Source organism: Lissotriton helveticus, chromosome 1_1 (assembly GCF_964261635.1).
Source record: "Lissotriton helveticus chromosome 1_1, aLisHel1.1, whole genome shotgun sequence".
In the NCBI taxonomy this organism is placed as follows: Eukaryota; Metazoa; Chordata; class Amphibia; order Caudata; family Salamandridae; genus Lissotriton; species Lissotriton helveticus.
In genome coordinates, this window is record NC_136057.1 from 2077978187 (window position 1) to 2077993896 (window position 15710).

Below are 15710 nucleotides of genomic sequence, written 5' to 3' on the forward strand. Positions count from 1 at the left end.
GATAACTCTTCGCTTGAGTTAAGTCCTTGCGGGATCTTGTTGTGTTTTTATATCTGCTGCCGTTCGAATTTTAAATTTCCTAGTGTATTTTGATATGATTATATCACTTTGTTTTATTTTTAGGTGGTGGCACATTATATGGTGAAGGTGGTTTTTGCTTTTGGACCTTACCTGATATGAGACTATTTGTATCTTCATAGCGTGAAGTACCACTGACAACTTATGCCCACTGGGGCGAGACTTTCTCTTTTCTTTTGACACAGCTTACTATGGGACCGTTATGATGTTGGAATTAGGCGTTATCTTTATCCGTATGGATCACTGACACGGTAGCCCACTTGGGCGGTACACCTTGGATTTATGGATTTATGAACTATGTGTTGGCCCACTTGGGCGAGATGCATGATTTTTGGAGTATTAATATGTAATAACGCCGAAAATGTAATGATTTATTCTAAGCTGAACATTAGAGATATAATTTTGAGCACCTGTGGTATTTCCCCATTTGAATTTACTGATGATATTGACTAGGTTAAAATGGTGGCACCGCCTTATATCACTGTTTCACTCTCTCACGGTGGTTTAAGTCCTTTGTTTATGTTTATTCACTGAAGTGTATTTGAATGTGCTAACTGCAATGCTTCTTTAGCGTGATCAAGCCGAAAGGTGAAACGCGTTGCGGTGCAGTCTGATATTTGAATAAATTACCTGCAAATCCATGCGAGGTGTCCGTGATAATTCTTCCTAAGTGGGGAAGCGCTGTGGTGCGATATTGTACAGGGCTGCCGGTGCCCTGATCACGGACCGCCCTGCGAGACGGCTTCTTTCATGACCGGAGTCTGTGTTGTTCATATATATATATATATATATATATATATATATATATATATTACCTACTGGCGGTCGCCAGTAGGTATATATAGTTAGGATTTTTTCTCTATGGGTTTTTTGAAAATTCTATGTCTAATAACTTTGGCGTTTGTGGACGGAATTGGCTGAAATTTTCAGGAAAATGGCACATTTTGTTTCTGAGCAGCCCCTGAAAATTGGGGGGGGGTTTGTCCAGGGGGGGTCGAGAAAAAAGGGGGGTCCCAAAACGTGTTTTTAACATTGAGTTTTCCATCGGGCGGTTGGCCTCACTTTTAGCCCGAACGGCTGAATGGATTTGCACGAAACTTGGCAAAATTGTAGGGACTGGTAGCCCGATGTGCCTTTTGTAGGTCTCAATATATGTGCTACAGTGGATTTTGAGAAATTAACGTTTAAAAAAAGATATATATCTGTAACAGCGGACCGGGCAGCGCTCCAGGACGCGTACTTTTCGCGCAACGGAGCTTTGTGAAGCGAAGCTGATTGGTTCTCCGGCGTCTGTCAACATTCCAAACAGTCCGTAGGGGCCGCCATCTTGTCTCTCGGTAGGATCGAGAGACAAGAGGAGGCCAAAGCAAAGGGGCAAATGACCATAAGGGGGAATAGTAGATCCTCGCTGACCCCCTAGGTTTGATGTGGAGGTTTTAAAAGGGCCCCGCGGGGCAAAAAAAAAAAATAATAATAATAATCGAACGGCTGAATGGATTTGCACGAAACTTGGCAAAATTGTAGGGACTGGTAGCCCGATGTGCCTTTGATAGGTCTCAATATATGTGCTTCAGTGGATTTTGAGAAATTAACGTTCAAAAAAAGATATATATCTGTAACAGCGCACCGCTTCGCGTACTTTTCGCGTTACGGAGCTTTGCGAAGCGAAGCTGATTGGCTCTCCGGTGTCTGTAAACATTACAAACAGTACGTAGCGGCCGCCATCTTGTCTCTCGGTAGGATCGAGAGACAAGAGGAGACCAAAGCGAAGGGGCAAATGACCATAAGGGGGCATAGTAGATCCTCGCTGACCCCCTAGGTTTGATGTGGAGGTTTTAAAAGGGCCCCGCGGGGCAAAAAAAAAAATAATAATAATAATCGAACGGCTGAATGGAATTGCACGAAACTTGGTAAAATATTAGGGACTGGTAGCCCGATGTGCCTTTGCTAGGTCTCAATATATGTGCTTCAGTGCATTTTGAGAAATTAACGTTCAAAAACAAGATATATATTTGTAACAGCGCTCCGCTTCGCGGAGATAAAATTATATCTGTATTACCTAGCTGTTGCTAACACCAGTTAGCGACGGCTAGTAGGAGATAGCGACCATCTTGGGCCCCACTTTGCATGTGAGTGATATTTATCACTAATGACATGCAAAGTGGGCATGCCAAGATGTTAGCGACTGGAAACAGTCGCTAACATCGCTATCTCCTATTATCAACTTTTGGAAATATTCGAGATAAGCGCGAATATCTCCAAAAAGTAACAGCTGCCCTGAGCAGTTCTTAGCCATGTTATCCAATGGGAGGTGGATAACATGGCTAAGAGCATTAGCTCGGTAATGCATGAATATCGCTGAGTTTTCAGCGATATTAATGCATTGCGGTCGTTTTTTATCGTATTTGCGATAAACCTTGATAATAGCAAGGTTTATCTGCGATAATTTCTGACGGTAAAAAAATCTTTGCAATGCATCGTTAGGGATAAATATCGCTTAACTTTGGTAATATGCCCCAACGTCTGTTAACGTTCGATTCGAAGGAAATCAGGAAGTGTTGAAAAACATTGTCTGCGCCATCTTGTCTTTTTTTAAATGCCACACTTTTGTCGTGCACGGCAGCCATTTTAGATGCCTTGACCAGACCCACTCTGTGCACGCTGTCGATCCTTAGCATGGCTCCCCACCCTCGCAAGCATCTCACCCAGGCAGTGGTCACCCCCGCTCTCTGTCTTATGCATGGGTAATAAACCTCCCCCCATCTGCGCTGCTCTTCCCTGAGAATCACACCCTGTGCCCGCCCGACACCTCCCTTTCGCCCTATTCACTACCGCACCCTCTGACACTTCTTTTCCTCTGTGTCCGATTGTCCAGGCCGGTCCTAGGCTATCAGCTAGCCCTGCAGATGTAGTTTATGGCCACAGCTGTAAAGAATCACCCCTCTTCAAAGGAGTTATAGTAGATCAAGGCCCACACTCGATGAGATCCGTCACAGCAGAAGCGTTGCTATTATCTGAAAACCATCCTGTATTGTGATTGGGGAGGGGACCGAGCGTGAAGCGGAAGATTCCAGGGATGACTCTTTGTACATGAAAGTTTTTACAATTATGTGTCACATTAAAAATATATAGCACTCCGACAAAGTAGTAAGATTATAAAACTTTAATAATTTATAAATATATACAAGAAAACAAAAATAGTAATAACATATAAACATTTTTAGGGAAAAACAACGAAGTAGCGGTCGGCTGTGCGAATAGTCCCAACGCAGCACAACGTCCAGATTTCCGGCGTGGGGCGTCGCGGGGGGTGGGTCATCAGTAGCAAACTGTTGTGCGAATAGTTCCAAGGCAGCAGAACGCGCCGAAATCTAGATGACACGAAAGTGATGTCTAGTAAGTTGCCACCCAGCAAATAACGGCGTGGGGCGTCGCGGGGGGTGGGTCATCAGTAGCAAACTGTTGTGCGAATAGTTCCAAGGCAGCAGAACGATGGCACCAAGGTGATGTCCAGTAAGTTGCCGCACTGGTTTTGGTATCCTACAATGCTGCTCCGAATAACGGCGTGGGGCGCCCCGGGGGAGGCGGCGTGAACGGGCCTCTCCAGGTGGAGTGTCATCTGTTGTAGTGGGGCGCCCCTTTACCGTTTCAGTTGCCATTCCGTCCGTTTTTGGTCCACTGTGTCAAAAGCCGCAATTCAGCTGAGTTGCGCCCACTCTTGCGGTGCAGCGATAGGCGGCTGTCACAGGACTCTCAAAATGGCGGCAGGCTCTTTCCTTTTTGGGCCTGGTCCACTGAAATGGCCCTGGGACACCTTGGAAATCGGACGCTTGTCTGCTAGGTCTTGGACCCCATTCTCGAAAGCGTCCCCTCCGCCTTGAGAATTCATCAAAAGTTTTGGGGGCCCCGACTCCTGCAGGCTTCTGGTGGGGAGCGGCTGCCATGATTGCTCGCGGAATGACCACGACGGAGCTACGAGATGGTGGTGCTCTCATGCTGACGCCAGTTTAGTCTGAAACATCCAGAAACAAGGTGGGGCTTTCATCGTTTGGGAAAAAAAAAAAAGTTTTCATCCAATGAAAAGTGTTGTTTTTAGGTCATATGATCAAGCCTTCCATCATTAGGAAACCAAAAGTAAAATGAACCAATGAAAAGTTTTATAAACAAGTCACATGACCTGTTATGCGGCATAGGGTATAAAATGCGTAGAAAATAGGTTGGCACGTGAGGCGGCGTCAGTAGCGGACCGATGTGCGAATAGGCCGAAGGCAATACAACGCGCCAAGATCCGGATGGCACCGAGGTGGTGTCCAGCAAGTTGCAGCACTGGTGTGGCCATCCTACAATGCTGAAAGTCGGCGTGGGGCGCCCCGTTGGCCTGTGAGTTTGCGTCAGTAGCGGACCGATGTGCGAATAGGCCGAAGGCAGCACAACGCGCCAAGATCCGGATGGCACCGAGGTGGTGTCTAGTAAGTTGCCGCACTGGTGTGGCCATCCAACAATGCTGAAAGTCGGCGTGGGGCGCCCCGTTGGCCTGTGAGATGGCGTCAGTAGCGGACCGATGTGCGAATAGGCCGAAGGCAGCACAACGCGCCAAGATCCGGTTGGCACCCAGGTGCTGTCTAGTAAGTTGTCGCACTTCTGTGGCCATCCTACAATGTTGAAAGTCGGCGTGGGGCGCCCCGTTGGCCTGTGAGATGGCGTCAGTAGCGGACCGATGTGCGAATGGGGCCAAAGGCAGCGCAACAATATTTTCTGACTGACACCACAAGGCGCTGAGATGCCAAGATCCGGATGGCACCGAGGTGATGTCTAAGTTGCGGACTGATGTGCGAATGGGGCCAAAGGCAGCGTAACAATATTTTTTGTATGGAAGATACCACTAGGCGTTGAGATGCCAAGATTCGGATAGCACCGAGGTGATGTCTAGCAAGTTGCTGTACTGGTGTGGTCATCCTACAATGCTGAAACTCGGCGTGGGTCGCCCCATTAGCCTGTGAGATGGCGTCAGTAGCGGACCGATGTGCGAATAGGCCGAAGGCAGCACAACGCGCCAAGATCCGGATGTCACCGTGGTGGTTTCATAGTTGAGAGGCACTTCATCTGCAGTGGGGCGCCGAGATCCGGATGGCACCGAGGTGATGTCTAGCAAGTTGCTGTACTGGTGTGGTCATTCTACAATGCTGAAAGTCGGCGTGGGGCGCCCCATTAGCCTGTGAGATGGCGTCAGTAGCGGACTGATGTGCGAATGGGGCCAAAGGCAGCGCAACAATATTTTCTGAAGAGAAGACACCAAAAGGTGCTGACATTCCAAGATCCGGATGGCACCGAGGTGGTGTCTAGCAAGCTATGCAGTTGAGTTGTGTGCGCACTTGCGGCGAATAGGTCGAAGGCAGCATAACAATGTTTTTTGAATAGAAGACACCACAAGGCGTTGAGATTCGGTTACCACCGAGGTGATGTCTAGCAAGTTGCCGCACTGGTGTGGCCATCCTACAATACTGCTCCGAATAACGGCGTGGGGTGCCCGAAGGGGGGGGGAGCCGGCGTGAATGGGCCTTCCTAGGTGGAGGCTCGTCTGCTGTAGTGGGGCGCCCCTTTACCGTTTCAGTTGCCATTCAGCTGAGTTTCGGCTGCTCTTGATGCTACAGCGACAGGCGGCTGCAAGAGGACTCTCAAAATGGCGGCCTGTTCTTTGGATTTGGGCCTGGTCCACTAAAATGGCCCTGGGACACCTTAGAACTCGGACGCTCGATTTTTTTTTCCTTTCCTGTACATGCAAAAAAAGGTAAATGCCCGGTACGTTACACGCTTCATCTGCCACGATGAACTGAACTCTCCAGAGGAACCGAAAAAAAATATAGTTGTGGTAACTATACCATGCATCGTCATATGGAGAGGTGGCACCAATTAATTATAGTGCTGCATAAAAGAGAGATTTGGAGGAGAACGCCTGACCTGCTAGTACATTCATCAAAGAAGTGGCACTGAGAGCTTCAGAGGCAAGGGAAACGGTCCCAAATATTTAGAAGAACTTTGGAAAGATTAAAATGACATGTTTAGATTGTGGCAAATTATTTTCATGTGGACAGATGAGTGTTACTCTAATAAATACAGCATATGAACATCATCATAGTCGATGGTTGGTAGAGACATTTTGACTATATCCTGGACCATGTCCGTCCTCGCCCAAAATGGCGCCGGAATAAATGGGACTCGTAACTCCTTGTTGTGTACTGGTTGCAGAACCTTGAAATCACGAGATACGTATGCAGTTTTGAAGCACATGGCGGGCGGGGACGAGAATTGATTGACTATTTCGACATCCCTATTGATATTAAGTTCTGATGTGTTATTGATTACTGTACTGTTGAAAGTTCGAATTAACGTCACCCATGGTACTTGCCCGCAAATGTATATCTAGATAATTTTATTGTAACTGGCCCTGTCGTATTTTAATTATAAAATGTACGTCCACCGATTCCGTAACTGTTAGACACCTTAGTTCTTGCAACCTAATGGCCCGCCCGTTACGTTCCTCTACAGTGTAAATGTCTATTCATCATATACGATTACAGTTTGCTCTGTGGCAGGCCCACGTGGTTATAGGCTCGTATTTGTATAATGACATTTTCACAATAAAGGTTTTTAAAAGAAAACATGGTAGTAGTATATACATTGGTAAAGTTTTTAATAATAGTGACTGTTTTAGAATCATTAAAAGGCAAGTGAAATAAAGCAGACCAATTACATGAAGGGTAAAAGGTATAATACGAAGGAACGCAGTAAAGATAAATGGTCAAGGGCTGTTGTGTTTTCTATTCCTGCAACATAAAGTGATCGATAAGAATCTCATATTCAGGCGTATCGGCGACTAAGACAGCAGGTCGACCCTCTTTTGCTCAACGGCTCCGTCATGGGACGAAGAAACACTCTTTTTCTCGAAAAAAGAATATATTTTACTTGCAGGACAGTTGTAAAATTTCCGGGAAAGTACATTAGCCTGGAACATTATAACATATATTTAAGAAAAAATAATGTTCGGAAGTAATGAAAAGCGTAATTTTTAGGTCATATGACCAAGCCTTTCATCATTACAATAAGAAAAGTAAAATGAACCAATGAAAAGTTTTATTAACAAGTCACATGACTTGTTATGCTTACGTTACGCGCTGCGCGCCCCGGATGACTTCCGGATGCGCTAACGTGGCGCGTCATATGACGCATTACGCGACAACGCAGGTACAGAATATAGTCAAAATGTCTCCACCAACCAGCGGACGGAACACAACCCCTTTCAGCAGGCTAAATAGTTCTGTTAAATGGCAACAGAAGGGACAGGCAACAAGAACCATCAGTCAAAGAGGGGAGGGCTAGTTCTTCTCTACCGGGTTACATTGGGGCGCTACCGGAACTGATCGAATTGGTAGTCTACAGTGTTTCTGGATGTTTCAGACTGAAGCTGGGGTTAGCATGAGAGCAGCACCATTTCGTAGCTCCGTCGTGGTCATTCCGCAACCAATCATGGCAGCCGTTCTTTATCGTTATTTTGGGCGGGGTGGGTGGCGGAGCCGAGCTGTTTTGCAGCCATCATTGTGTGGAGTTCAGTTCATCTCACTAGTTTTGTATTTGTCATGAGGGGTTGTTCCTAATGTTTCTATTTTAGCGAGGTCAAAAAGAGATCCCATTAGTGGCCTACTGATTTTGCTCGATTCCTTTTCTTTTCTTTTTACACGATTTTTCGTTATCTGCAAGGACTAAACAGAGTATTGCGACTCTGTGTTTGTTTGTAAATAGAGAATGAACCAAAGAGAAGTAATTCTAAAACAGTAAATACTTGGATAACAATCAATCAAATGGAGAGAGAAGCAGGCACGACGGATTACAACGGGGGCAAACGCCTGCGTTAACTACCTTTCACTATCTGCAAAGAGAGAGTACTCCTAATAGAAATGAGGGGGGGGGGGCACCATTCAAAGCAGATCAGTGTGCATAAACACGAAAATGTTTTCACTTACCACGTACTTGACATTCGACAGTTTATGATATTTGCTATTAAAAAACCATTGAAATTCACTGAAAAAACCATAGGTTATAGACCATATATAGTTAGGAATTAGCATTTACAAAACCTTGAAAATTCACTGAAAAAACCATAGGTTATAGACCATATATAGTTAGGAATTAGCATTTAAAAAACCTTATTTTACTCACACAAAACCATTGAAATTCCATATATAGTTAGTTGCACTAACTATATATCGCGCACCCGCAATCCACTGCTGATCATGTCATATATTACATCATTCATGACATGGTCAGTGACATCACTGATGACATCACTGATGACATCTCAAATGACATCACTGATGACATCACTGATGACATCTCATTTGACATCATTCTTGTGCTAATACGATAAACCTCTTCAGACTCTAATATAACCTTAGATACACTCAGTGTATACAGACACTCACACACTGCCACTCATCCATGGAGTTACTCACACACCCAGTCAGTCATGCAAAGAAACAATCTCACCTCCATTTCTTCAACTATACAGTTAAACACACCTTACTTATTGAAACATATACTAACACATATTTACTCTCTTATACAATCCCTGATACAAGTTCACAATGATCGATACAACCACTCACTCATTCAGTGGCTCTCATGCACAGTTATTTATATATGCCAACTCTCACATGTACTGTGTTTTACATATGTACTTACTATGACATGTAGCATTGAGATATCCATTCACTCATCAATACACTCATGCACACAGTCAACTGCCCATGTAGCTGTTTCCACATGCACTCTTGAACTCATACACCTAGTGAATAAACTGCTCACACATCTATGCATAGAGTCACACACCTTCCAGCCACCCCCACACAAACTCAATCTCCCATAGAAATACTTGGGCAACCAATTAATAACACATATAGCCTCTCGTATAGCTAATGATCAACACATGCAGCAGTTTACAGAACAACAGACATAATGATGCACAAATTAAGACAGTTTAGTCACTAACCCATGCATTCAGTGAGACACATTTAATCACTCACTCATACAGTCAGTTACGCACCTACTAAATCCTTCATCCAGACACTTATACATCCACTCATTCTTCAATATGTAAGACATATTTTAACTTTACAGAAACATACAGTCACTGGATGTTGTCATCAGTGATGTCATTTGAGATGTCATCAGTGATGTCATCAGTGATGTCACTGACCATGTCATGAATGATGTAATATGTGACATGATCAGCAGTGGATTGCGGGTGCGCGATATATAGTTAGTGCAACTAACTATATATGGAATTTCAATGGTTTTGTGTGAGTAAAATAAGGTTTTTTAAATGCTAATTCCTAACTATATATGGTCTATAACCTATGGTTTTTTCAGTGAATTTTCAAGGTTTTGTAAATGCTAATTCCTAACTATATATGGTCTATAACCTATGGTTTTTTCAGTGAATATATATATATATATATATATATATATATATATATATATATTCACTGAAAAAACCATAGGTTCCACACCAGTTATAGTTAGGAATTAGCATTTAAAAAACCTATTAAATTCACTGAAAAAACCATAGGTTTCACACCAGTTATAGTTAGGTGGAAATTGTACTCGCATAAAACCATTGAAATTCCCACGTTATAGTTAGTTGGACTCACTATAACTTGCGCGTGCAATGCACTGCTGATGACGTCACATATTACATCACTCATGACATGGTCAGTGACATCACTCATGACATCACTGATGACATCTCAAATGACATCACTGATGAAATCATCCAGTGAATGTGTATCTTTCTGAAAAATAAATATTTTTTATATATGTATATCTAAAGGTTGATGGAAGAATAAATGGGTAAATAAATGTCTAAATGGATGTTTTTTTGTGTAAAATTGATTGGTTAACTGACTTATTAAATGTATCTTAGTGAATACATATATTAGCGAGTAATGTTTAAATATTTAAATATCTGTATCTGTGTCTCACTTTGTGTATAAGTGGTTGCATGGGTTGGTGAGTAGCTACATGAGTGTGTATATGGGTTATTAGTTGTTTTTTTGAGTATCAGTATCAGTGTCTGTATGGTTCGGTGGGGGATATTACTTAGAGCACAGATGCATGAATGAGTGACTCACTATTTGTATGTATTTTGAAGACAGCATGTGTGCAAGACTGTATGGGTGGATGATTGTGTGTATTGGTGGGTTAGTGAGTATGTGTTTTTATAATTGATTGTTTAAGAGAGTAAATATGTTTCCGTTTCTGTAGAAGTATGTGTAGTGTGTATATAGCAGTATAATCAAGTAAATGGTTTTTTGAATTTGTGTGTGAGTAACTATATGGATGAGTATTAGTGTGTAACAGGATGTATAGGTGTATGAGTACATATGATGAGTAAGTACATGCATGAGTGACTATATAGAACTGTTGGTGTATGAGTGGATGTGTATGTAGATGTTGGAATTACCTAATAAGTTGTTGTAATTGGTATTGGTTTCTCCTTTTTTAAGAAAATGTTAGTTTCTATTTTTGAATGTGTGTGTCAAAGGTTATTTTATGCTGATAGGAGGTCTGCCACTTTGTCACAAGGATGTTGTCATCAGTGATGTCATTTGAGATGTCATCAGTGATGTCATGAGTGATGTCACTGACCATGTCATGAGTGATGTAATATGTGACGTCATCAGCAGTGCATTGCACGCGCAAGTTATAGTGAGTCCAACTAACTATAACGTGGAAATTTCAATGGTTTTATGCGAGTAAAATTTCCACCTAACTATAACTGGTGTGATACCTATGGTTTTTTCAGGGAATATATATATATATATATATATAAACCACACAAAGTTTCGGCTAGCTTAAGCCACTTGTAACGGCGGGCTCTCGGCGGAATCGCCACTTCCTTCTTATTATACCTTTCCCTGGTATACCACCACGATTTTTCATCAAAAAACCAGTGCCGAGGCCCAAATGGTGCTAGATGTTAGTATTTTATTGGCTCGCGAACATAACCCAACGCGTTTCGAAGACAAGCTTCTTGCTCACGGGTCAGTGAGCAAGAAGCTTGTCTTCGAAACGCGTTGGGTTATGTTCGTGAGCCAATAAAATACTAACATCTAGCACCATTTGGGCCTCGGCACTGGTTTTTTGATGAAAAATCGTGGTGGTATACCAGGGAAAGGTATAATATATATATATATATATATATATATATATATATATATATATATATATATATATTCCCTGAAAAAAACATAGGTTTCACACATGTTATAGTTAGCTGGACATTTCACTCACACAAAACCATTGAAATTCCCCCGTTATAGTTAGTTTAGCTAACTATAACTCGCGCGCCCGCAATGCACTGCTGATGACGTCACATATTACATCACTCATGACATGGCCTGTGACATCACTCATGACATCACTGATGACATCTCAAATGACATCACTGATGACATCATCCAGTGAATGTGTGTCTTTCTGAAAAATAAATATTTTTTATACGTATATCTAAAGGTCGATGGAAAAATAAATAGGTAAATAAGTGTCTAAATGGATGGTTTTTTTCTAAAATTGATAGTATACCTGACTTATTAAGTGTATCTTAGTGAATACATGTATTAACGAGTAATGTTTAAATATTTAAATATCTGTATCAGTGTCTCACTTTGTGTATAAGTGGCTGCAAGGGTTGGTGAGTAGCTACATAAGTGTGTATATGGGTTATTAGTTTGTTTTTTGAGTATCAGTATGAGTGTCTGTATGGTTCGGTGGGGGATATTACTTAGCGCATAGATGCATGAATGAGTGACTCACTGTATGTGTTTTGAAGACAGCATATGTGCAGGACCGCATGGGTGGATGAGTGTGTGTATGGGTATGTTAGTGAGTGAATGACTGTCTCAATAGTATCTTTATGAGTAACTACATATGCTTTAAACTAGTATCTGTGAGTATTGATGTATATAAGTGAGTATATGTGAGAGTGAGAGTTTAAAAGAGTTCCTGTATAAATAAGTATGTGTTTCTATAAGTAATTGTTTAAGAGAGTAAGTATGTGTACGTTTCTGTAGAAGTTAGTGTAGTGGTGTGTGTGTATAGCTGTATATACAAGTAAATGGATGTTTGATAGTTTATTTTCATCTGTGAGTATGTGTGTGAGTAACTCTACGGATGAGTATCGGTGTGTAACAGGATGTATAGGTGTATGAGTACATATGATGAGTGAGTACATGTATGAGTGACTATATAGAACTATTGGTGAATGAGTGGATGTGTATGGAGATGTTGAAATTACTGAATAGGATGTTGTAACTCGTATTAATATTTACATTTTTTTGAAAATGTTAGTTTCTATTTTTGAATGTGTGTATCAAAGGTAATATTAGGGTGAGAGGAGGTCTGCCACTCTTTCACAAGGATGATGTCATCAGTGATGTCATGAGTGATGTCACTGACTATGTCATGAGTGATGTAATATGTGACGTCATCAGCAGTGCATTGCGGTCGCGCGAGTTATAGTTAGCTGAACTAACTATAACGGGGGAATATCAAAGGTTTTGTATGAGTGAAATGTCCAGCTAACTATAACGTGTGAAACCTATGTTTTTTTCAGTGAATTTGCAAGTTTCTTTCAATGCTAATTCCTAACTATAACGTGTTTGAAACCTATGGTTTTTTCAGTGAATATATATATATATATATATATATATATATATATATATATATATATATATATCACCCAAACCCAAACCCTGTGATGGTAATGTCGGACCATGTTACAAGTTATCCTTATGTTTTTGTATAATACTTGATTAATTTGGGGAATTCTGTAGTTTTGAAAGTGCAGCTAATAATGGGCAGTGCCTGGAATTGGAATTGGAATGGACAATGGAGTGGGCCAGTGGAATTTTGTGATTCTATGGCAGCAGTGTTTATTGCTGTGTTAAGGGTGTACCGAATTTTGCCACATAATTTGTGCAATTCACAGGTTTCAAGATATATATTCTAGCTCAAATGGATCAAAATAATACTGCACAAGAATTTGATTCATAATGTAGAGTTTAGCTGCATAATTTAGATTACTTTGCCACATAAATTTGTTCTCCATTCTCCATAATACTATTAGTCCATAGTATGGTAAACCTCTGCAGTGATGTGGGGTTATCATGATGATGACATTTTCCATATTTCAATTTGTTTTGCTGTCGCTGCCATAACTGTTTTAAGCTGTATCATGTACGTGGTATTCCTTTTAGGGTGAACAAGGCTTTGCGGGAGAACCCGGAGAACTTGGGTATCCAGGAGACAAGGTAGGCACATTACATGTTTTTCTAATTGATAAATGCTGTTACAAAGTCAATCAGTTCTCTGTAGCTCCTCGCGAGCATTTCTTGAAGTACATGTCATGTTATGGAGACAATAAAAGTGTTGAGTGCACGATGAAAGAATACCCTACTCTGTAGATCTGACATGTGTTTTGCTCATCTTTCTGACTGCAATAAATCATGGTACAATTATAGGCCACACGCAATCAGTGCTTAATTTCAGTGGTTAGTTAGTAAAAAAAAAGATATGCCTGGCTCTCGTCTGGAGGCAGCTTGCACCAACCCATTTCTCATTGTAGCACCCGCCTAAAACAGAACCTACTACTAACCATGAAAGTGAGGAGAGGATGTGGCATAGGGGCCAGCACTGGCGATTTCGGAGCTGGTGGAACAAGGTTTGTGTACCGGCATCATCACAACATCCTGTGATTCTGGGCAAATCATTTAATCTCCTTGTAAATGAATGTGTCCTTAGCTGGTGCTCATGAAAAGCACCAGAGTTGATGATTAAGTGCCAGTGTTGAGCTCCGGAAACCACTGGCTCAAATTAAGCACTACGTAATTTGTAAAAGAGTAAGTACAATGCCCAAAGTTTTGCCCAGAAGCCCAAAGCTGGTGCTATTAAAGGCAGGGTCCTGAATACCAAGGATGAGCAGTCTTGGTTCCACCTCCTTCCTCTTTAATCCACTGTCAGACTTCTATGCATCCTTATCTCCCTCAAGCAGGTTCTTTTTCATCCCTAAGTTCTCTCCTTGACACAGTTTTTTCGTCTTTCCCTTCCTCCTCCTTTCTGTTTTTCACCCTCTTGCTTGGGGTCGACATCTATTGAGGAAATGGTAGTGCCCAAAAAATAGTTTTGGTAAGCCCGACCTGCAATCACTGGCTCAAAGTAAGCACTGAATGCAGTTCATGGAAAAACATGTTGGCAGTTTGATAGGTACTGAACTTTTTTTCATGACCATGGTGACATAAGTAGTGCAACATACAGGGAAAAGTAGTTTTGGCATAGAATACCCATATGTAGCTAATCTCCCAAGTACTGTATCTACCATGGTTAGTTCTAACCTATGATAAGTAGTGTATTTTGGCCACCTACATTTGAGGGACACCTTTTGAAGCGCCTAAGATGCTTTTTTGGTCTTCCCACAGGCCGTAGTGCTTGTAAGTGTTGGGAACAGAAATTGGTCCTCAAATACAACAAGTACCAGAGTTATGTAGGAGGCAGTACTGTTCATTTACCACAGCTGTTGAAGCTCAACGGATTGAATATTCCTAATTCTTTGTTCAGAGCCCTCCATAGGTGGGAGGTTTGAGCACAGGTATTTATAATGACACTAGCCTAGCTCTGTAGTCTGTAGCAGGACTAAGATGTCAAACCCATGTACCACAATTGTTTCTTAAGGCTCACCTCCCTAGAAGTCCGTTTACATTTAGCATATTTGAAGAATCTGATAAAAACGGATTTAGGAGCGTATTTGAAGGTTGTAATTATGGTTTTGCGGGTCAATTTGATAGTATTGAGCATTGATAAGATCATATTTATAAATTAATGAATTTATATTTAACACAAGTACAATAAGATGATGGACAGAAGCCAGGTCTTTCCCTGAACTGGAAACAAGCTTCCTGAGGCTCGTTTCGAGGTAACACCCCTCATCAGCCCGAGTAACTTTTATCCAGTGGCAAAGTGAGCATGGGACCCACGTCTGTGCATACCCTACCAACTTAGGGCGGAAAAAGTAAACACAATAAGCTAGTTTCCTGCCCAGGGAAGACCTGGCTTGGCAGTTCGGACTGGACTGTTCCCACGAGGAACAAGGTCAAGACTGATTTCCATATGGCTGGATCTGATCTGGGATGGGAAAGTGAGCTAAAGAATGATGATGTATTCAAACAAAATCTGGGGACGAGTGTCTGAAATGTTTCGGCACTCCATCCATCACCTTATTGTGTTTACTTCATATACAACACTAGCCGTTCCACCTCCTGCCACACTTCTCTCATTCTTCCTGTTATAAATAGTAGTTGCTACTATTGCCCAATGTCATAGAACTCAGTTTACCCACCTCGGAAGGATGGAAGGCTGAGCTGACCTTGCCACGATTTAAACTTGTGATCTGCAGATCTATGTTCCTTTAAAATACTGAGCCATCACACCAGCACTTATTCACCATCAAAGCACTTACACACATTGAAGTTTGAAGTTTATTGGTTTGTATAGCGCAGAATCACCCATGAGGGTATCTCGGCGCT

At 41.9% G+C, this 15710-nt stretch overlaps 1 protein-coding gene across 1 annotated transcript in view; it reads left to right on the forward strand.

Annotated features, from left to right (window-relative positions):
- COL24A1 (collagen type XXIV alpha 1 chain) overlaps window positions 1-15710 on the forward strand; it is a 979161-nt gene that overhangs the window by 498759 nt on the left and 464692 nt on the right. The window contains exon 17 of the mRNA XM_078645481.1: window positions 13389-13442. Within this exon, the coding sequence (XP_078501607.1) occupies window positions 13389-13442 (54 nt within the window). The remainder of the gene's footprint in view (window positions 1-13388; window positions 13443-15710) is intronic.